We start from the raw sequence: 21,843 nt of genomic DNA on the forward strand, positions 1-21,843 counted from the left end.
GAAGGTGAAGGTCCGTCCTGCTGTCTTGATCTGGTGAAAACCTCTCGGGCTCAATCTTTCTCTTTCCCACTTTCCTGACAGCCTCCAGCTATGATCTGCAAAGTTCCCCGTTGCTGAAATGCCATAATGTCAATCATATCGAGCATTCTTGTGCTGCATTTAACAGCAAATATGCAAAATTCACTATTATCTTTATTAATTTAGTTTATTAATTTCCAACAAATCTAAACAAAGCGGTCGGTTTAAAATATCCTCCAGGATGATGCTAAGACCTTTGAGAACGGAGAGATACAGGTTTCTTCAGCACTTCCGCCATAAGGATAAGTGTTTGTCCGATATCGAGGCTGATCAGTGCAAGAAACATGGTTGACTGTGATTTATTGTCCTGACGATAAAAAGGTTTTTGGAGATGAGGAAAGAGGACGTGGAGAGGAAGATGAACCTGCCTCATGGCTGCTGGCGCCGGAGCCCTTTCTGCTCCGAGGGCTGCAATTACCCTCTGGCCGACTCGTGTCGGTAGCCAGTTCGAGGTCGGCACTTCTGGCTCGCGAAAATGAGGTCAAGCGCTATTCATGCATCGGCTTGCGCGTTTCCTGTTTTGCGTGCATCTTTGGCACATGCTCACGCACGCGTTTATGCAAGGTGGTTTATGTGTCGCCAAGGTTCTGAAAATCAAATCAGGGAAATGCTAGACTCTTTGTCTTCTATCTTCCAGAGTATTTTGTTACTTCTTCTGCCTCCATCTGGCTTTTCCCTGCCAGGTCTCCTGGACAAGGGTGAGCCACAGGCTTCCAGCGCAAAGCTGCTGTTGCATTTGTGTTTTTTGGGAACCTGCAGCTGGAAGACAGCTGGGGAAAGCATCATTATATCAAGACACACGCCCCAGTTTTAAACACGCACTCTGCTCTCCCGGGAGCAGATGGCCGCTGGACTCACTCGAGCGTTCGACAAGGGAACCGACGAGTCCTCGTCTTCCTTTCTCAGTTGGCTTCGCGAAATCCCACCTCTGGTTTTCATGGGGAATTCTGCCTCCCCGGCTCATTCTCAGCTTCGTTGTCGTTTGCTGTTACCGCCCTAAGCTGCATCAGACGCGGCTAATTATCACAAGGCTGTTTTTTTCACACTCTCCCAAGATTTCATTGGCTGAAATCGGAAGATTTGAGCTGTCCCAAGGTAGAGAAACAGCGCATGTATGTTCATGTGTCTGTGCGTGGATGTGCATCCCTGGCTTAAAGCTCTCGGCAGTCCAAACCCCAGCGCCGAACACTTGGCAAGCGGTTGAATGAAATATCCCATGAGCCTCCACTTCTTTGAGTCTAGCCATTTGCGGTCACAGGGTTTCCCCAGTGAGCAGAGCAGGGCATGTTGTTTGCCTTGGATAGGGGCAGGAAGTATGCATACCCACTTCAGTTTTGAAGAATAGTACGAAGAAAAGAACGTAAAGGGGGTTTGGCCGAGCTAGACGGGTCATAACTGCAAGAGATGGGTACGCAATGAAGAACGGCACACATGTCAAGCAATCGTTGCTCCCCCGACTGAGCCTGAAGTAGGAAAGGGAGAATGAAAACAGATTTGTCACTCAGTCTGCTGTTTGTACAGGAGCTGTGTCTAAGAATACCCCGCCCCATTTTGTGACACACAAACATTCCAATAAAAAACTCACACACCCACGTAAACCACTGCTTTTAAAGGGTCTCTCCAGGAAGGGTAAAGGGATTTGTGTGATTAGTGTGTGTGTGTGTGTGTGTTAGTGTGTGTGTGTGGTCAGGATGTGGCTAGTGCCGTTCACTAGTCATGATTTACTAACAATACCCACGGTGGTTAGAGGCCCGACACTCAGCACATATCAGGGGTCTGAGTGGCTCTGCTGTACAAGGCGCCGTAATTTTTTCCATATTCTCCCACTTTCCAATCGAAAGTGAGTCTTGCTCAAGGGCTGCCGGTTGTGCACGGTGATTTATGCAGACCTGGGATCCAAGTTGGGTTCTATTAATTTCAATTTGAAGGGCGTACCCGGTAATGCACAATACGGGCATTGTAAAAATGTTGGTGTATATGCGAGGCTGTGTATTTTGTGTTACAGGAAGGGCTGCAAGTCTGTCAGCTAGCTATTATTTATCCATTGTGGCTTCGGAAATTGTTGTGGGAACGTCATCAAGTGAATTGACTGGGTCTTCTCCCTTACTCAGGAAGCAATACATTAAAAGCACACACACACACACACACACACACACACACACACACACACACACACACACACACACACACACACACACTGAACTTCCTAAGCAGTGAACAGTGAAAAGACAAATGGCCATTGGCTTCGATAGAGCATGTACTCCTTAAAGTGCTCTGTTTGTTAAAGTGCTCTGGTTTTATAGTTAAAAAGAAATGCAAGGGAATGGAAGGAAGCCCGGGCGGAGAAATATAACAGCCTCTCTCGACGTGATATTGTTTCATCTCGGAGTCTCGTTTGTCTTTTTCCATCTGCTGTTACGGTATTTAGTGGGTGGTCCGCAGAGACCCCTGGAACAGTAGCTTCCTATTTTGGCATACGTTTGTGCCACATTCACACCGTGTCGTGCAGAAACCCATGTGAAAACACGCCATGAAGATTAACCCCAGCCGATTCGGATTGGTCGATATTGTCGATAACCAACGCAATGAATTGTTTCATCGACGCAAAATAAGTCTGGTTTTCTGTCAGCACCTGCGAAGGCAACAGCTGGGAAACACACATGGGACAACAAACACACCCCCTGTACATTTGGACACACAGATCCCCTCACCTCCCACTATTTTATTTGTCTTGCTGCCTTTGCTTGAGCCGAGGAATGTAAGAGCAGGTGGCCCCCGCAGAGAAGAGGCAAACACTTGCAACTCTGGGAATTCCGCTAAAATGTCCCGCGTAACAATCACAGCTAACCCCTGCACGAAGTCCACGTCCGTGATGAGTCACATGACACAGGTGTTTGTCAGGTGTCGACCTTCTATCCGCGCCTCCATTCCCGTGTTTTGGTTCTGCATTATTTTCTCGAGTCCCTGTCCAAGCCCTCTAACACAGAAACTGAAAATGAGTGCAGTCAAATTTTTTTTTTTTCTTTGAGAGAAATAGAAAGAGGAGGGGAATATAATAGTTTTTATCTGACTTGGAACACAAAAACAAAAACAGGACTAGAGCTGGAAGCACGGAGCGACAGAGGGGTTAAGCGTAAGCCAAATACTTGCCGATCGGATTTGAACTTCTGTAGAATTAAATTTACTGATTATATATTCATTTAAAGTGTGTGTGTGTGTGGGGGGGCATTAATCTTGTGTCAGAATAATGTGGACCAATCCCCAGTTTGTTATGAATACTCCTGTCGCACAAAGAGGCTTTGTTTGATTTTTAGTGCATGTGATAAATTTAAGTGGCAACAACATGGGTACTTATTAGCTAAGAGGTTGGCATGTGTGTGTGTGTGTGTGTGTGTGTGTGTGTGTGTGTGTGTGTGTGTGTGTGTGTGTGTGTGTGTGTGTGTGTGTGTGTGTGTGTGTGTGTGTGCGTGTGTGTGCATGTGCGTGTGCTCCATTGGTGTGAAGGGGAGCAGGTCAAGAGGGGCAAATTACTGCATAATAGGATGGTCTTTTTCTTTATCGCTCTCCCTTTGGATGTAGACACACCCTCTGATTTTGCTGCGTGGGGGGTGTGTGAGCGCAGGGTGTGTTCGAGGGTCAGGGGTGAGCTGTAAACCCCCGGGGGTGTCAGATGGGGTCATACAGCCAGTTGAATAAAGAAGGACGTTGTGGTTAAAGGTAGTTTACTGCCTCGCACTCAAGAGGCGAGACATGATGACACACCCCGCAGCTCCTCACACACCCAGGTCACACTCTAAGCATGCAGAGCCGCTATCTCTATGCTGCTGCCATCGGCAAGACGGACTCACGGGGGAAAAGGGAGCATGATTTGTGATTCTGATGACACTTCGATTCTTGCTGTGTGCCATTTGTGGCAGTGTACGTGTGTGTGGTCAGTGCACATTTACACACATTTATGAAAGGATGGGTGGTCCCCGGGTTTATGACCAGTATGTCACCCACACATGTTCTATTTGTTGTTGATTTCTTGATTAATTGTATAAGACACCGCCCTCTCTGACCAGCCGGTGCTGGGGTCGCAGCCCCCCCCCCAACATCCAAACCACCCTCAGCGGCATCAACCTCGCTCTCTCGCACAACTCTTATCAACCATGGTGGAAGAGGGCCGATGTGGATGTACCAGGCCCCCTGCTCATTATCGCGCATGTGGAGTCTGAATCCATTCATCAACTGTGAAATGATGCAGAGCTCCAAAGATAATGATGACTCATGCTCTCGTACCATTCGAAGTACGACATGCACTAGAACCCTAGAAGTCTCCTCTCAATTCTGTTTCCATCGGAGTTTCATGGGAGCGCCGTCCTGACAAATACTCTTTTTTTATAAGGAGAACGTTAGCCTGCTGTTCATGCTGGGCTTACCTTAATACTAATAATTCACTGCAATGTAAATGAAAATGTTGTACTCCTCTCTTCACTGCACTTGTTTAATAGCTTTCATTACTATTAAGGTTAATTATAAAAGCTCTTTATGTTTAAAAAAAGGAACAACCTGTCCCAGCACATTTATCCACTGGTAAATATCCCCCCTTTTTAACACAGAGTCCTCTTACTTGTTACTTTTAAAGTAAATGTTGCTCCAAACGTTCATGTTAACTTTGTTACGTTTGCGGCGGAGCATTGCTAACCGAAAAAGATACTGTAATTGCACCACTGTCTGCGATGGATGTTAGTACGGGCCACACCTCGCTCTACACACACACACGCGCACACACACACACACACACACCAGAGGCACGCTCACAAAACATAGCAAAACACTTGTGTTTTTGTGTGTGTCCGTGAAAGACGGTGGGTTTATGCCCAGAAAAAGTGGTTTTCCTCTGCTTTCCCCAAGCTCCTTTTTCACTCCGGCCTTAAAACAATCTAAAGATTTAGTTTAAGAGGAGAAAAGGAGTAACCGAGAATGGAAGTCAACCTCCAGTCCTAATCATAATCCGTCGCCCTCCTCCTCCCCCACCCCCGCACTCCTCCGCCCTTGTGTTTTTTTTCCCCTGTCGGACTCCCTCTGCTCTGCATCGTGCCTGCGCTCCCTGCCCTGCCCTGCCCAGCATGGAATGTTAATCAGCAGAAAGCTGCTTTAGATTTACAAGGGGGAATTCGGATCCCGTTCTTTTGAAACTTCAAATTCTGACTCCCCTCTATCAAAGGCCCCGCTTGGACGGTGAGAACTGCCACAATGGCATGAACGTTTATGCCCCTACAAGAAAGCCGGGGAGGTTTGTTTTTGTTGCTGCGAGTTTATTTCCTCGCCCCAGGGCCGGGTTCGAATTTGGCAGTCATTCCCATCCCGAGTGATCCAATCACAGTTTGACAGTTCGGACCAAGTGCTATTCACACCTGGCAAAGCATCTCAGAGATCACTTTTGATTGACACGCCTCCTCCCTAAGCAAATAGAAGACATATATCATCTGTGTTTGCAAAGACCCGATGTGACGATTCTGACCGGCAGCAGGTGGTAGATAGATCTGCAACGGTGAACGTAATACTATTTTACTTCCTCTGACTGCTGTTTCACTTAACCTGAAATACCTTACATACAAGTTAAAGTTAAAATAGAAAAATAAAACTAAAAAAAATTCATGCATATATGTCAATGTCGGGTCGGAGCAGATAGAAGTATATCACTTAAAACAGCAAAAAGGAAGCACTGTAAGGTTTCTTTCCACAAATACAATCTTCTCCGGATGATCCGGAGGGGATTTTTATTTATATAAGCTGATTGCAGATGGAAAGAAACTTACTGACTGCTGGAGAAGTTACTTTTAGAGAAGTAGGACAACATGGCACTGTTCTGGTTTCACTGACTTTTTTCAGTCACAGCTGGACATTTGGGGGAAAAAGCCAATATAAATCAAGAAAGTGAATCTTTAACATAATAGGTCATTTTAACTTATATCAAGGTAAGTTTACAATGGATTTGGGTCATATTCAGCTTATTTATGGTATGAGGGTTTATTATAGCTGGAAAACATTCTGGAAATATAAATCTGTTTGCCAGTCCAACTTCTGTTATTTAATTGGGTAGTAATTTAGAAATAAGACTTTAAACAATATAAACTGGATCTTTCTTGTGGTAACTTTGGTCACAATAGCTATACCAGATCTTACAATGAAGCTTTTTTTTCCTTACTCAGTCATTATGCAATGAAAACGTGACAATTGGAGACGAGTGAGCACTTCCTCTTACAAAACCCGCCCACATATTATGAGTTGTTGACTCTTTTTATCGGAAAGAGTGTGAGGTCACCGCTCCGCTTCTGACTTGCTGAACCATGTGACCATTTAATGCTGGGACACCTGAGTGGATTCACACCTGTGAACTGTTCTGGTGACGCCACGCCGCATTCATGTGCTCACAGCTTGGTTAACATGAATCATTTATCGTGAAATGAAAAGGATATTTTCATGGAAACTCAACAGACATGTGTTTCTCACTTCATTTTTTCGTCAGTTTTTTACATCCACGTTCATTTTGCTTCCCTTAAGAAAAATGATAAAGTCCCTTTGACACAATCTGAAAGTTAGATGTGACTGTACTTCTTCTTGCGGGCAGACATGTGCTTGTCAGATTCCCCACCGGAGGGACGCCGTGCTGATTTCCTCGAATCTGCTCGATGACCATCGGGTTACGTCTTTGGATTTGGTTTCCTGGGATTGTTTTAGGACTTCGATTTACAAACAACTAATAATTAAGTTTTGGACTTGAAGGCATTTTAGCCCTCATCCGAGAGGCTTCTTCATTTTTTCTCCGAATACATGCCTCTTAGTCAATTCGAAAGATGTCGACAAAAATTAACCATGACTTGTATGATCGGCAACCCCCATAGACATATCGATTTAGTGAACTTCACCGTCATAGTTCAATGTGCTCAAAAACTCCCGATGTATGATGACAGGAAAGCGGGTCACAGTCACCCCTTTATGTCCGAGTATCCGGACCCGACCACATTGCAATGTACGCTTTTCCTAATAAATTCACAAAGCAACGCAGGTCCTTGAGTAAGGCTGCCCGGAAAGGGGGAGCAAAAAATCAAATCAGAAATTGTGAAGATTTGAATCCGGTTGAACGTCGGGCTGGCCTGAATAAATGGGGACTCTTATTGAAATTGTTTGTGGACCTTTGCATTTGGGCTCAGGCGAACACTCAATGAACGCGTTGTCCGCCCTCCAAACCGACAAGCTCCTGCTCTACTTCTCTAGGCGGTCCAGCTGAAAGAAAATGAGCTGATCACACGGACAGAGAGGGAACAGTAGGGGCTGAACACACATATACACACACAACCATACATACAATGCCCCTTTGCCCAGCCTGTGGGCCATAATGTTATTTTTCAGAGCACTAACAAGGGGGCGGTTTGTTCTCATGGCACTGAGCTGATGGAGCCGCTGATTTTAACAAACGGCGCCGATGACACTGCCGTCCGTACATTCGCTCGTCCGCATTCATCTCTCTTCAACGTTGCCGAATCGTCCCAGCCGGAGAGATTTTTTTCGGACGTCACGCAGTAAATGAGCGTGAAGAGCGTGTCCCCGCGCAGTGTGTGAAGTGGCATCACATATGGAAGCGGGGCGAATTCAGAATGAGACGAGATAGCCGCAGGCTCCTCTGTCGGCTCCGGGAATGCAAAATATAAGACATGATTAGAGAGTGAGAGGCGGGGAGCAGGGGAACCCTGAACGAGGGAGGCAAGGAGAGGAGGAGTTGGGGGGAGGGAGGGTCTGAAGTCATGTTTAGGATTAGGGTTAGATGTGTAGTGGAGCTTATGTGATATTTTTCAGGGCTGTGGGAAACCAAAGCCAGACCTCTTGAATCCCTCCACTTCTGATCTGTGTGTGTGTGTGTGTGTGTGTGTGTGTGTGTGTGTGTGTGTGTGTGTGTGTGCGTGCGTGTGTGTGTGTGTGTGTGTGTGTTGTTTGCACGCCAGACAAGCAGCCCCCCCTCGACCATCATTGAAGCATCAGTTTTATACCCATTGATGTTTGCAGTGTTGTTTTTCGGTGTATTCCCAAACAAGCGGCTCCTCCAACACAACCAGGTACGGCCTTTTGAAGGTTGAACGTACACTTTGTTGAGATTCCGGAATAATCTCCGGGCATTCCCGACAGACTTCGAGGAGAAAGATCTGTGAATCGTTTTCTTTTTTTTTTCTCTTTCTGTCTGTGGATGGGGTTATATTCTTTTCACACATCTTTGCCACAGACTTTCCTTTAATGAGAAATCTCATGAACGAACGAAAACGTTGGTTTCGTTTATTGTATTTGGACGTTTTGCGTCATACTTTCACATTTACTGAAGATATTTCCTGCCCGGTTTTGCGTAAACTTGTGTGATGCACGCAATGCCGGGAGTGTTTTTTGTTATGTGTGGGTGTTCTTGCGCAGAGGCTCGGGGCCCCCTCCCTTCACACAACTGATAAAGTTACTTCCTCTTCTAGCTCCAGCTGAGGGCCACCTCTGACCCATGACCCCTTCCCGGTCTAGGGGTCACCGGCGGTGTCAAGGGACAGCAGCCAGACTCCTTGTCATCGGTGTCTCTCGTCATCGGTGATTTATAAGGCCCTCACAAGCATGTGGACATCGCAGGAAGATAAATAATATTTTCATGCCTTTTAAATCAGTTTGCACTAGATATTTGTCCAATACAGTGGTAATTCAAGTACAAACTGAGGGGACTTTAGGTTAAAACTGGCATAAAATTGCCACAACTCCACATAGGAAGGTCCTATTTGGAAGTGCACTTTTAACTTGTCTGACTGGAGATTTTTTTCTAGCCCACATACTGGAAGACCACTTAGACTCCCTGAATGCCCCCTCTGTCCCATTTGAGCCGGGTCTAGATAGTGATCTGGGGAGGGTCCACCAGAGCGAACAAACACGAGGATATTTTAAGCCCAAAATTGTCTCACTCTTCCATGAGCACCATATGAATGAAACTTATGATTTATTCAAATCCCATTCATTCAATATGCCCATTGGAATATGCACTAATAACAGCCTATTATTCCACCCAAAAAAAGGCAAAACACAGTGAGAAGAATATGGCGTGGTTAACAGGTGTTTTAGAGCCTCCGCCCTGGGGGAGTAAGAGACACGTCCTGCGAGTGAGGGATCACATCTGGCCTAATGATTCCTATGAAATGAAGAGAACCAAGCGAGTGTGTGTGTGTATGTGCGTTGTGTGAAAGTCGGACACTATGTGGACATTGTGTGGGCGATACACACCCAATAACAACTCTGTCGCACACTGTCCTATTGTGCCGCTGCCCACTTCCATCTTCCACACAGGGGACAGGCCCTCCATCCTTCTCGTTTCAAAGCGGAGCCTCTGTCCGGGCCGGGAAGAAGCTTTGAAGCCTCCTTTTCCTTTGGCTCTCTGATCCATCCACCCTGTAATGAATGAAGAGGCTGTTAAAAGAGACAAGGCAGGTGTGTGTCTGTGTGTGTGTGTGTGTGTGTGTGTGTGTGTGTGTGTGTTTGGCGAACACACATCCCCCCCTCCAGAGCTAATCGCGCCCTCCTGTCTTTCACACGCCACCAGCACTAGACAAAACAAATCAACACATGCGTGCCTGTTATAGCCTGGAAATTCACTCCTATCAGGGTTGAGCCGGTGGGAAAATTGAAACCGAAAGTTGTGAGAGAACGCGGCGCCGCACAAGGCAATTTTCAAGGTCCCGAATTCTGAGCGTCATTACACGCTTGCTGCGTGTCGCAATCCTCGTTCAGCGCACAGGCATGACTTCCAGTGTGGGTGTTTCACTGGTTTCAGCAGTCGAGAATGCTTTTTCTGCACCGCCTCGGTTCTGTTTTCCTCGCTATGCTTGTTTATTGCCGCCTGTATCTTTCGCCTTGCCGGATCAAAAAAAAAATAAACCCTCCTTCCAGCTGCGACGTCCTTTGAGGTCCTGATAGAGTTGACCTTCGACTGAGAGGCATATTAGGCGTTGAGGTATTTTAATTCCAGCGGTGATAACAATCATTTGTAAGCATTTCTAGTGAACAGTCACGGTCTTGAATTCTCACATTCTTCTGATCCAATGTGAAAAACACTCCTGTTGACTTGCCTCTGTGACGTCGGGATGGTATTTTTCATTTTCTGAGCACGTATTACATGTCTCGACGGCAGAGATTCTCGAGTGCACCTCGAGTTGTTGATATAATGTGCTTCGCAAAGGCACCTAATTCAAAGTGACAGGTCGGTTTGGCTGAACCTTCGGTAAAACAATAAGAGGTAACCGGATTTCGGTTTAGATGTTGCCGAAGCTAAGAGGAGCCGTAATGATTTTTGAAGGATAGTTTGAACGGCCTGGTTACCGCCTCGGGCTCTGCGGTATGTTTCAACTGTGATTTGTAGCCGGGGCTCCCACAAGACCATTCGCAGGGTCAACCTCAGAAATGGAACCTTAATGGCCACAAAAGAATGAAACTCTTGTGTCACTTATCTCCCCCGCCCGCCTTTACGCCCTTCGCCGTCTTACATGTGCCCCGTCTTTCCTTTTCGCTGATATTCCCGTGATATTAGTGGTGGATGTGGGGACAGGCTTTGGTCTGCTTGCGGACCTACAGCAGGTCCAAATGACGCAGGCTGGGGTTCAGCGGTGGAGGAGGAGCAGGGTGGGACTCTGGGAACCAGGGAGAGTGCGGTGGTGTGTGAATATTTGCCGTGGCTTTGAAAGAATACCGCAGAATCAATTGGTACGGCGTTAATACTAATACGGTTTTGGAAAAAAAATGCAGGCAGATGTCTTTTACGATCTTGCAGGTATTGCTGTGTTCCAATTATCATTTAGTAAGGTTCTGGACACTTGTCTGTGTCCGTTAGCCATCAAGGCACGCACGTTCTATACGCGCTGGCAAGAATGCTAAGAGCAAGTGCACGGGGGGGAGAGGGAGATAGAGAGAGAGAGGGGCGGTGTGTTTAAACTTGTGTACAGTTTGTTTGTCTGACCCGCGCACGGTCTTTGTGGCCCAGCACTCTGCCAGAGGCAGCCGTTTCCATTGTCCTGGAACGGGGAGTCAGCACATATCCCACGGGTCAGACGGTTGCAGAGAAAGTACGAGAGAGGCGGAGGGAGAGAGCTGAAGTTACACTTTCTTTATCAGCCTGGATTCCATTAGGCAGCATTACGCTGTCGGGGGAGTGGGAGCGTCTCTTATCCAGATCCATTTTTCATGCGTGTAGTGTTGTATGAACTGTGGAGCCATTCCGTCACCTGTGTGTAATACTCTACCTGATTGGAAAGTGATCGCTGCGTGTTTGAGTTGACACCCGGTTCGCCAATTAGCCGCCGATGGTTATTGATGGGGTCAATAACCCGTAACCTTTTCGCCACAGTCATAAAATAATTGAAAGCAGCTATGCGTGGTTGCGCTCTTCGATTTTACCCGCAACCGGTCGTTGTTTTTGCCACTGACATTTGAATTAAAGTTGCTTTTGCTGCACATTCCCACACATTGACCCAAGTCATAACTTTATCTCCGAATGAATGTTCAGTCGAAAGATTTCCCGGCTAACTTGCGGTTGTAAAGTGCTGTGTGGTCCGCCGGTGCGGAGATCTGATTGTCGGCCGATGGAGGTTCTGTTTGTTTTTTTTCTTCACTACATCCTTTTCTGCTTGGAGGAAGCACATGGGAATGTCATCTTAGAGAGGGTAGCCCATCTCCTCCCTTTTGGGAGAGACAGAGCGGAAGATGGAAGGGAGGGCGCACCACCACCACCTCCTCCTCTGGCTTTGTATATAAATCCCCAAACCTGCTCTAATCATCTTTCTATTTTCCATTTTCTTTTCTATTCCCAGTCATACCCCGCTCATTTCCTGCGGCCTGGCAGGGCGGCTCGCCGCAGACACGCCGGCCAACATAAAGGTTGACTATTTGGCAGCTAAACACATTCACCAAACACATTAACTAACTGCCCAGTCCGGCTCCTAGACCTTTACTCCCAGCCTGAAAGCCTTACGGAGAGGATGCGTGTGCTACTAGATCACGGTGACCACTGTGTACTCACACCGTGGCTTGAAGGAGCCCAGCAACCGCAGGGGGGCAAGGGGGCACAGTGCCGAATGTACAGGATGACAACTATTTGTTACATAAGACAGATCGTATCCTCCTGCCGGTGGTCCAGCAGCCCTCACATCGGATAAAAGAGGAAACGTCATGTAAATTAATTTGTTTTTTTGATGTCTGATATTTTTCTAAAGGAGCAATTACCGACCGGGGGATTAGTTGATCTTGCACTTTGATGCAACTCGTGTTGTATTCTTCACACATCAGCCCGTGTGGGTCTAAATATGTGCCCGGGGCGACGACCTGAGCAGGAAATGCCAACATAAATCCGCATTGCGACAGAGAGATGACAGTAGATTGTAGAATTGTCGTGAGAGGTTTCATCTCTCTCTCCTTGGAAAGTCAAAGAGCTACACAGACCTTTTGTCCTCTCAGGTGATTTGAAGTAATTTGCATACGATGGACACAAATAAAATAATACCCCTCCCCTCCCCGTTCTTTGTTTCTGTCTTCATCTATGTGGATCCCAGTAGGGGGTCAAAGGAGGTCTCACCTCGCCTTCTACTGCAGTCATCATTGAGAGCAATGTATTTTCTGTAAAAAATCATATTCTGAGTTCACTTAAGCCCCCGAGGCACACATTGTGTTTGTAAATACCGAATCATTTCCACATCATTAATAGGGACGAAAAAGATACACACACTCTGTTGGAATTTCTTTCTGTGTGCGACACAGTCAGCATTTGTTTGCTTATATTAGCCTGATGTCACTACATTGTTTATGTTCTGGAACGTGTTGAGAGCAAGACTTACATTCCCTTCTGTCTGTTTATTTGCCCCTCAGCAGTGTGGATTACGCTTTCGCATGCCTATAAACAAGCGGGAATTACCCCGTAACGGCAGCCAGGGCGGGTGTCTCCAGATCTAGTCCGTGCTAATCATGAATCTCTCTGTCCCCCGTAGGTGTCCTGTCCCTCCCGGCTCATTTTAGCCCCTACACGGAGAACCAGCAGACATCTGTGGACTGCAGAGAGGATGCCTATGCCCAGCTGGAGCTGAGGACGCTGGAACAGTCCTTGCTGGCGACCTGTGTGGGCAGCATCTCCGAGCTCAGTGAGTAACTCCCAATATGTCACATGCCTTCCTGGGTTTACTTACGTTTAGATTATGCAGCTCCGATTTATTCAACCCCTCCGAGCGCCAACCGCACTGGGGAACGCAAGAAGACAATAGTTTAAAACAGTGATTATTTCTTTTTATTTTTGTCATTTCATTTTTTATCCAGTAAAAGGGTATTACCAAGGCATTATTTAAACAGATTTTATTTGCACCTGTGAAAGACATTAACCATTAACCATTTTTGCGATTCAAGCACATCATTTCACTGTTTTGAGTGATCATTCTTACAACATTATTATAACACAATAACATAAACTTATTTTTTAAAACTACTATTTCCAGTCTGGTTGGTCAGCACACACACAGACATAAGCTCAATGGTGCTTACATTTTTCATCATTAGATGGCGGGGAACCAAGGGAAGGAAGTTTGAAAATGAAAGGATTATGTTTGGGGATGGAGAACACAGTGGTTGGATTTATGTGTGTGTGGTGGGGATGGGGAGGTGGAAAGGTAGTGAGGTGAAGAGTGAGGTTGTTGGGGCTGGGGAGGAGGGATGAAGATTAGTGCTGGCGAGAGCACGGGTAGGTTTCCCCTCTCCAAACGATTTAACACTTTGCCATTTGTTCCTGCAGCACAAGGCTACGTTCATTCAGTGGGACCGTTAGCTGGGCATTAAGAAAGTGTACACACACTCCGTCAAACACAGACACACTTTCTCTCAACCGCTCAGAGGTCTCTTTGTGCCACATCTCCAGTGGTGTGAATTTGGGCCGCTACGGGCCGGGCTGGCATGCCTCACACTCATTCGTTTGGCTACAAACACACAAACACACACACACACACATAGGCGTGTTTTCGCTGATACAAATAGCAAAAACACGAAGCACTTGGCAATGACATCTGAGCCCAAGAGACCCGGCAGACACAGGGGCATCTGTGCTGAGCTGTCCCGTCCGCCAGGACCTCTGGACCGGACTCGGTCAACTTGTATTCACACCATATATCATCGATGGCAGGATACTGGCTATTTCAGCAAAAAATGGCTCAAAAAATAAAATAAAGAAAATGTTAACACATAGTGAAATATAGTGCACCGGCAAAGAAATACACCTTCGACTGCATTGCAGTGTTTAATCTTCAGCTCCTCTGTGGGAAACTTTATGTGACCCTCCCTTTTACTACATGGAAATCTGCAAGATCAGGATGGGGCTCACACATGATAAAATAAGCTTTGTGCATAAGCCAATAAGCACCACAGATCACACAGAGTCCATATATATATGTACAAGTATAATACAAAACAATATGAGCTTGTTGAATTTTGAGACACTGTAGTTTATAGTTTATAATAATGTTGTAATAACCTGTGCCTTCCAGCTTCAGCTTTTTGGGAAAATATGTTTAAAAAAAAATGTAAGGCTGACGACTTTCCCTGAAGGGCTGCAATATAATCTAAGAATGAACCACTTCATATCCTTCAAGCCCCCAGAGTTTAGTTTGGCCTCGGGGCACAATATGGGCCTGAAAGCCAGGAAGAGGCTCTCCATCTTAGGCTAAGAATTCCTGAGAGACCTCCTGAGTGGCCTGTCGGTGGTTAACACAAAGGAGGCCCTTCAACTTTAAGTGGGGTCTGTTTCAGGAGGGCTTCCCATAGCTCACCCCCCGCGAAGTATCCCATCCCCTTTTAATATACGCATCGACACGGCTGAGCCCCCGTGCATTCGCAGTAATCGGGTTAGAAATTAACCCACGGGGTAATTACACTAAATGACCATTACGCGATCCCAAGTTCAACTCGGCCCTCACCCCCCTCTCTGCGCCCGTCCTCCACCCACGGTCTTTGAAAAGCAGTCCACTCCCCTCTTTTGCTCACCCAGTCAACGTCCACATGCTAGGTCTACTCGCCGGAGTAATACCTCTGCCCTTGCAGAAGCAATGTATGTCCGAAGGAACACGTTTGATTATCTGTCCGGGTCCGGAGGACGCATCGCTTTTTACGGCATTTTTGGCGTTATTATTTGACTTATTTGTCATTATCAAACATAGAATTTATATTTGTTTCCGCACAAGTTGACTGTCATATTAAGCCCCGAAGTGGCAGGAAAAGCCATTCCAGTGGTTATGATTACTGTCACAAACTGATACCACTTCTTTTTTGTTTATTTTAACATATAAAATAATACACAAACAATATATTTTATAAGCAATAAAAACAAAATTTGAATTTAAAAAAGCTGTTGTTTGCTACATCTGCTATCATAAGGCAGTCAAGAATCACATTTATTTCAGCTGATGCACTACATTACTATTCATACTACATTATTAGATTTGCCTATGCATTTGTGCGCGCATCCTCCCGAAATTTAAACATGTATGCAAATGAATGCAACTGTGGTAAACACATTTGCAAGGGGTGTTTGCTTTTTCAGCAGCCAGCGTTCCAACTGCAAAGTCGTCAGAACTGGAATTCAGAGTTTAACAACCGATTCATTACAGTGCAGTTATAGGACAGAAATCACTTGATATGTTCAGCGAGGCCTCGTGACTTGTGTGCAAAGCCCTTTTTGCTCCTTCTGTGATTAAAGATGAATGGCCCTTTCGACCGGCATCTGGCTGCGCTTACTGATAATGACGCCTCCAATGGCAAATACGACCAAAGTCATGGAAGGAGCATAATGAGCAAAAGAGAGTTTAGTGTAAGTGGTTTAGGAAAAGGGGAAATCGGGTTTGATTGAGAGCCTTCGGGGTTTATGCTGAAATCACTTGTTAGTGTTTCCTTCATTTGTGCGGGTCCCGAACACACCCCAGAGGGATCCCCGGTCCCCTAACATGGTGTTGACTTAGCAAATGAAAGGAACGTTAATGTTTGACTTGTTTACCCAAACAGGTATCTTTGAACCATCTAATGTGTCCTATTTTCTGCTTTCTAGGTGACCTGGTGTCACGTGCCATGCATCACATGCAGCGTCTGAGCACAGTGCGTCCAGGCCTAAGTCCGGCCCGGCACGCCCGTCCCCTGCAGCCGGTATCCTGGTCGCCTGATGCGCTCCACACCCTTTACTACTTCCTGCGTTGCCCGCAAATGGAGTCCATGGAGAATCCCAACTTAGATCCCCCGCGCATGGCGCTCAGCAAAGAGAGGTGGGGGTTCACGCATGATCAGATAACTTAAGTCACTCTCAAAGCGTGTCACGGGCTGAGGGAAACCCCAGATCTCATTTTAGATATCGATCCTTTTTTCGGTGGCTTGATTTGGAGTTTACCACCGAAAACGCTCGTAATTAATTTCTTGCAAAGGTTATTTATCTGCATGTCGGTCCCCGGGCATCTGCTCCCAAGGGCGAGATTAAAAACACGTCTCTCTTCAGACCCTGAGAAGTCAGCTCCGACGGTGGGAACCATTTCTCTTTCATTCTCCTCGTGAAATTAACACTTCAATGAGTGTTAATTTTCCACATGTAAATTACAGGTAAGCCTCGGCCTCCAGCTGATCACAGGATTAACTGCACCTTTGCGCTGTGAGAAGCTGAAGGCCACCGGTTTAAAGGCTTTTAAGAGGCTGTTAATGGCTTGTAATTTTCTGTGGACCTTCTGAGATCCTCCAAACTTTTTTTTTCAGTCCCTTTTAACATTTTCATCTTAATGACCTGCAAAAATCCACCACTTTCAATATTTGTTTTTTCAGTTACGCTATATTTCCAGTTTCATTCATTTCCCCAGATAGCAGAGAGTGCAACCTCAGGATAGGTCAGAAAAAAAAAGTTTTTCAAATGAAAAAAAAAGCCACACATATAAATGGAATAATCTCACAGGTGAAAGAGCTGCATCGCTTTCAGACAGTGTGGTGGAAGGCCCTTCCATGGCTCTGCGCACACACACACACACACACACACACAAACCAGAAATAAGTTTTCAACTTATGACATCTTGGGCTAAAAATACAAGCCCAAACTGTCTTTAAGAGCTCAAACAGCTGCTTGAGCAAGCTGGCATTACTGTCAGCATCAAGAAAGTTTTAGGAGTCTTCCATCTCACCCAGACATAAGTCCTATTTGTTTATTTATAAGAAAAAGTATCTATCTGAACTCAACGTGGTCGTTTTTCTTCCTTTTTTAGCAAGCTGTGAACAAAACTCACATCAAACACCAAAAAAAGGTTCACATTTGGGCTACAGTTTTAATCAGAAAGTTTCGTCTGCGATAAGATCATTATGGCTCTGCTGGTAGAGCAGAAGGTTGGCAGTTCGAGTCCCGGTTCCTCCTGCAAGACACTGAACCCCAAGTTGCTCCAGATGGTCTGGTTAGCGCCTTGCATGGCAGCTCTGCCATCGTCAATGTGTGAGTGTTTGAGTTGTGTTTGAGTGCTGGTTTGAGTTGGTGAACGCTATCTAGTGTAAAGCTCTTTGAAACTGCAAGGTGAGAAAAAGCTCTCTTTAATTGGAGACTTTTTATTAAGAGTCACAGCTTGTGGGGGAAATAAACACATCTGCATGACTCAGCCCCAAAGTAACTGTCTTGTGTGACTGTCTTCATCTGTAAATTACACTTTTTAAATGTGTGTCCTGAGACCTGTGCGTGCTACGAAGGGGATGCAGCTTTAACTCGGGTTTGGATGGCGTTCGTCATGTTTTTTGGTGGTAAAGGTCAGCAGGGCGCCTGAAAACACGTGCATTCCTGTCCAGCTGGCTCCCATTCATTTAATGATGACGGAAACAGCAGAGGTTAGCAGGGGCTCATTAGCATCAAAGAAAACAGAGCAGCTCATATACACCCATCCCAGCTGGAAGGAGACCCTAGACAGGTCAGCCTGGTTTAGGACAGCGATGATAACAGCAACCTGTTATTTATACTCGCCAGGGCAGTCATTTATCAATTTATTTGTAATTGAAATTTCTGTGGCTCTTTGTTGCGGCGCCGGGCTGCTCAAAGTTTCAGCTAAGATTCTCCGAATAAAATGCTTTGGAATATTTTTGAATTTTAACACAGCATTTTCCTTAGGATCTTTATTTATTTATTTATTTGTTTGTTTGTTTGTTTGTTTGTTTGTTTATTCATTCATTCATTTATTTATATTTATTTAACTGTTAATTTATTTATTTAGAATAAACTAAGGACTGTGGTGCAAATAAATGATGAGGTTGTTAGTGACACAGAAACTTAGAAAAGTGTCAACCTCATAGTGAAATTCTCTCAAACAAACAGTCTTCTGAACAGCACTAGACTGAAGGCAGCTTTAAGATGTGTAACCGTGATAAGAAGAATCTGACGGTAAACGTTTTTAAACCCTGGTCCATCAGATATGGTCACATTCCCCCAGTTTATGAGAGTAATCTGATCCCAGATCACTGGCTCGGCTCGACTATTTGCAGCCCATCATGGGGTCGCCTTTGTGATCTTATTGAAGTATGATGACATGCAAACTGGTTTGCGCCGGCTTCAGAACACACACAAACACACACACGACACTGGACTCGGCATTTGTGACACTGCGGTCCTAGGAGAAAAGCCTCCGCTTCTGGTGTTGGACAATATTTGAACCAGACGAAAGCCACATTACTACCGGCCGTCTTGGGAAGACATGGGCTCCATGAATCAGAGTTGATATTTATGTGTGGGTCCGCCAGTAAATATGGCTGTCTTTGTGTGTGTGTGTGTGTGTGTGTGTGTGTGTGTCTGAAACCTGCTGTTCACAGTATGTAGCCTTAGCATGTCGGGTCAGTGGGGTAACCATTACAGCTGTCTGGTTTCAATATTAACAGGCACACAAGCTTTGATGTCGCACTAACACTGACGTCGCTGAAGTTTGTGTTACACGCTGAGAGGCACAACTCAGACGTGAGGCTTGATGGGGGTTGATTGCATGTATATGTGTGTGTGTGTGTGTGTGTGTGTGTGTGTGTGTGTGTGTGTGTGTGTGCACAGAGAGGAGAAAATATAATAAAATTGAGGTCACAAAAATAATGTTGCTGCAGGCTAAACAGAGTGCATTCACAAATTAAGTCCATCTTTAACATTCTTTCTTTCTCTAACCTGCTTGAGCACGCACACACACACAGAACAGTATTGAGCCACTCAGTGAATATAACACTTAAACAATAATGAGAGGAAATAGACTCATTGATTTGCTTCTGAGATTTTTTTTTTATTTTTTTAAGAAAGACCTTTATTGTCACATTCAGTCATACCCAGAGCACAACATCAGCAAGATTTTACCACTGTATTTAATCCATCATGGGTGAACTATGAGCAGAAAGCAGTGAATGAACAATGCCAGGGGTTCAGTCTCTTGCTCAACACTTCGGCAGATGAGGAGGAGACGGGATAACCCTGCCTAGTAATAACAATGATAATAATAATAATTATTATTATTATTAGATATTACTAAATAATAATAATAATAATTATTATTATTTTTATTAGTAGTAGTATTGGTAGTAGTAGTAGTAGTAGTATTATTATTATTATTAGTAGTAGTAGTAGCAGTAGTGATTTTGTTAACATATTTATTCATTTATTTTTAATGCGGATTGATAAGTAAAGCCAAAGTGACCTCTGATGGATTGATGAGTGCTCAGAACTTGCTGGGTGCTCAGTTGCTGCCTGTGGTCCATTAGCACTTTGGACATTTGGTCTCCATCAGACAGCAAACGTGCGTGGACATCCTGAATGTGTGGAACAGAGCCCATTAAGAAGGGTTAAACATTGATTCCTCAGTTCACTGCCCCTCTTCTCCTCTCTATGGCACTACTTATCACTCAACGCACCTCCCCCCCCCCATTTTAGCATACCACACCTGCCTCAGAGACTTCACTCCAACGCTCAAACATTCCTCGTGTTCACCTCTCAACCCGTCAGACAACTGCATCCTCCTCCTCCCTTGTTAACAGTTCTGCATGAGTGGCAACAATCGCCCCTCCCCTGTCAGGATGGTGTCACTTGGGAAAAGCCTGGCCCTCGAGCAACTACGTCTCAAGTAACTACATTTAGACTTTTAAGCCCTGGAAACAAAGGTCTATATAATTAAACATTTAACTTCCTTGGAGCTAAAACTCTTTGATATGTATTTTAATTTCCCCTTTTCTATTGGGACTTGATAAGAATAAAAAAATAAGCATCGTCAGTTGACCCGATTGTTCGTTTTTGAAAAAAGTGTCACCCGCTCACAAGGACGCCAGGTCTTCCATAGATTTTCCAATCCATAGAACACCGATAAAATAAAAAATTTGATGGCCACCTGTGGGGAAACCGGGTCTTAGGAGGTTAAGATCAGTGTTAATCATGTTATAACTAAAGAATCCATGATAACTCTATTTCTGCAGTGTGGTGCTAAAGTGCTGATGCGTTCACGTATCTTTAACCTTGAATGAAAACAGAGCCGATCTACTTGACATCCTTTAAACAGCCAAGGGATGAGAACCTGAGCGCTTTTATAGAAAATGAAGCAAAGCGGCTTTAATTCAGAGAACAAAAAACAGAAAGCAATTTTGAAAAAAGTTCACAGTTTAAAAAGATCGACTGAGGCGCATCAGTCAATCTATTGACGGAGGCGATCTTAGCAAAGCCCCTGATAGGTATGAAAATTAAATACAGTGAAAGAGATAAACCGCTCTCCAGGGGAGCCTCTGTTCAACAGCAATCGTGATACCTCCTACCGCCGTATGTGAAGACTGCTGTTCACGGTACGCATCAAAGAGTTTGCATCTCCTTGATTGAAAAAATAAATAAATAAAAATAAAGGTGAAGCAGTTGCTAAGAATAACACACACAGCACCGCAGGATTTGTGATAATAGATACAGCGTTCGAACGATTAACTCTGAGTCCTGATGCTCAGCGGCATCAAAAGCAGGCGGCAGCAACGCGCTATTGTCAATGGGCGCCTTCAATGCACAAATGGCGAGGGGAACGCATACAGATGAGAAGGACTTCATACTAGATAAGAGTCTAGACATTTGGGTGCTGATAACCAGATCACCATTGGTTACTAAATAGATTTAGGAAAGGTGTTGGGGGACTGTGGGGCAGACAAAGGCCTGACACGTGATTAGCCGAGTTGTAGAAATAACTAACCCAATGCAACATCGACTAACAGCTTGATGGTTCTTCTGTCATCCATTATTCGTGAGGCTTCTTGCCACAAATGAAGGCTCCTTTTCTCCCATTATTTGAGCAAAATGTCACCTGTCACGTTTATCTTTTTTAACCTATATATTCATATTCAATTTTATTAATTTGTTTTATTAAAATTTGTTTTATGAATTTGTTATTTTACAATAATGAGAAATACAATACAATAAAATACAATAATGACCACCTTTTATTCAGCTTATTTCATTCTGCTGCCAGTGGTTTAAAAGTAGGCTTTTATTCAATTTAATTCAATTTTACACCATTTTTTAAATTGTTTTATCTATTTTCCCAAAACCCTTTGTTTGACACAGTTGCTGGCAACCGATACACAAACAGAGATGAGTCATTACTTTAAGTGTGCGTCATGTCTGTGTAGGGTGATTTAACAGGTGAATGGTAGGTGAACACGGTGTGTAAAAGCTGGCAAGTGTGTGTGAGTAACCGGCAG

The 21,843-nt window shown here is 44.9% G+C and overlaps 1 protein-coding gene across 2 annotated transcripts in view; it reads left to right on the forward strand.

Moving 5' to 3' along the window:
• abtb2b (ankyrin repeat and BTB (POZ) domain containing 2b) overlaps nucleotides 1–21,843 on the forward strand; it is a 41,315-nt gene that overhangs the window by 12,255 nt on the left and 7,217 nt on the right. For both annotated transcript variants that reach the window (XM_086162594.1, XM_086162595.1), the window contains exons 2-3: nucleotides 13,110–13,259; nucleotides 16,199–16,409. In XM_086162594.1, coding sequence (XP_086018720.1) covers nucleotides 13,110–13,259; nucleotides 16,199–16,409 — 361 coding nt within the window. The remainder of the gene's footprint in view (nucleotides 1–13,109; nucleotides 13,260–16,198; nucleotides 16,410–21,843) is intronic.

This window comes from Fistularia commersonii, chromosome 17 (genome assembly GCF_037954325.1).
Source record: "Fistularia commersonii isolate RoL2024-O1a breed Wild chromosome 17, RoL_Fcom_v1.0, whole genome shotgun sequence".
In the NCBI taxonomy this organism is placed as follows: Eukaryota; Metazoa; Chordata; class Actinopteri; order Syngnathiformes; family Fistulariidae; genus Fistularia; species Fistularia commersonii.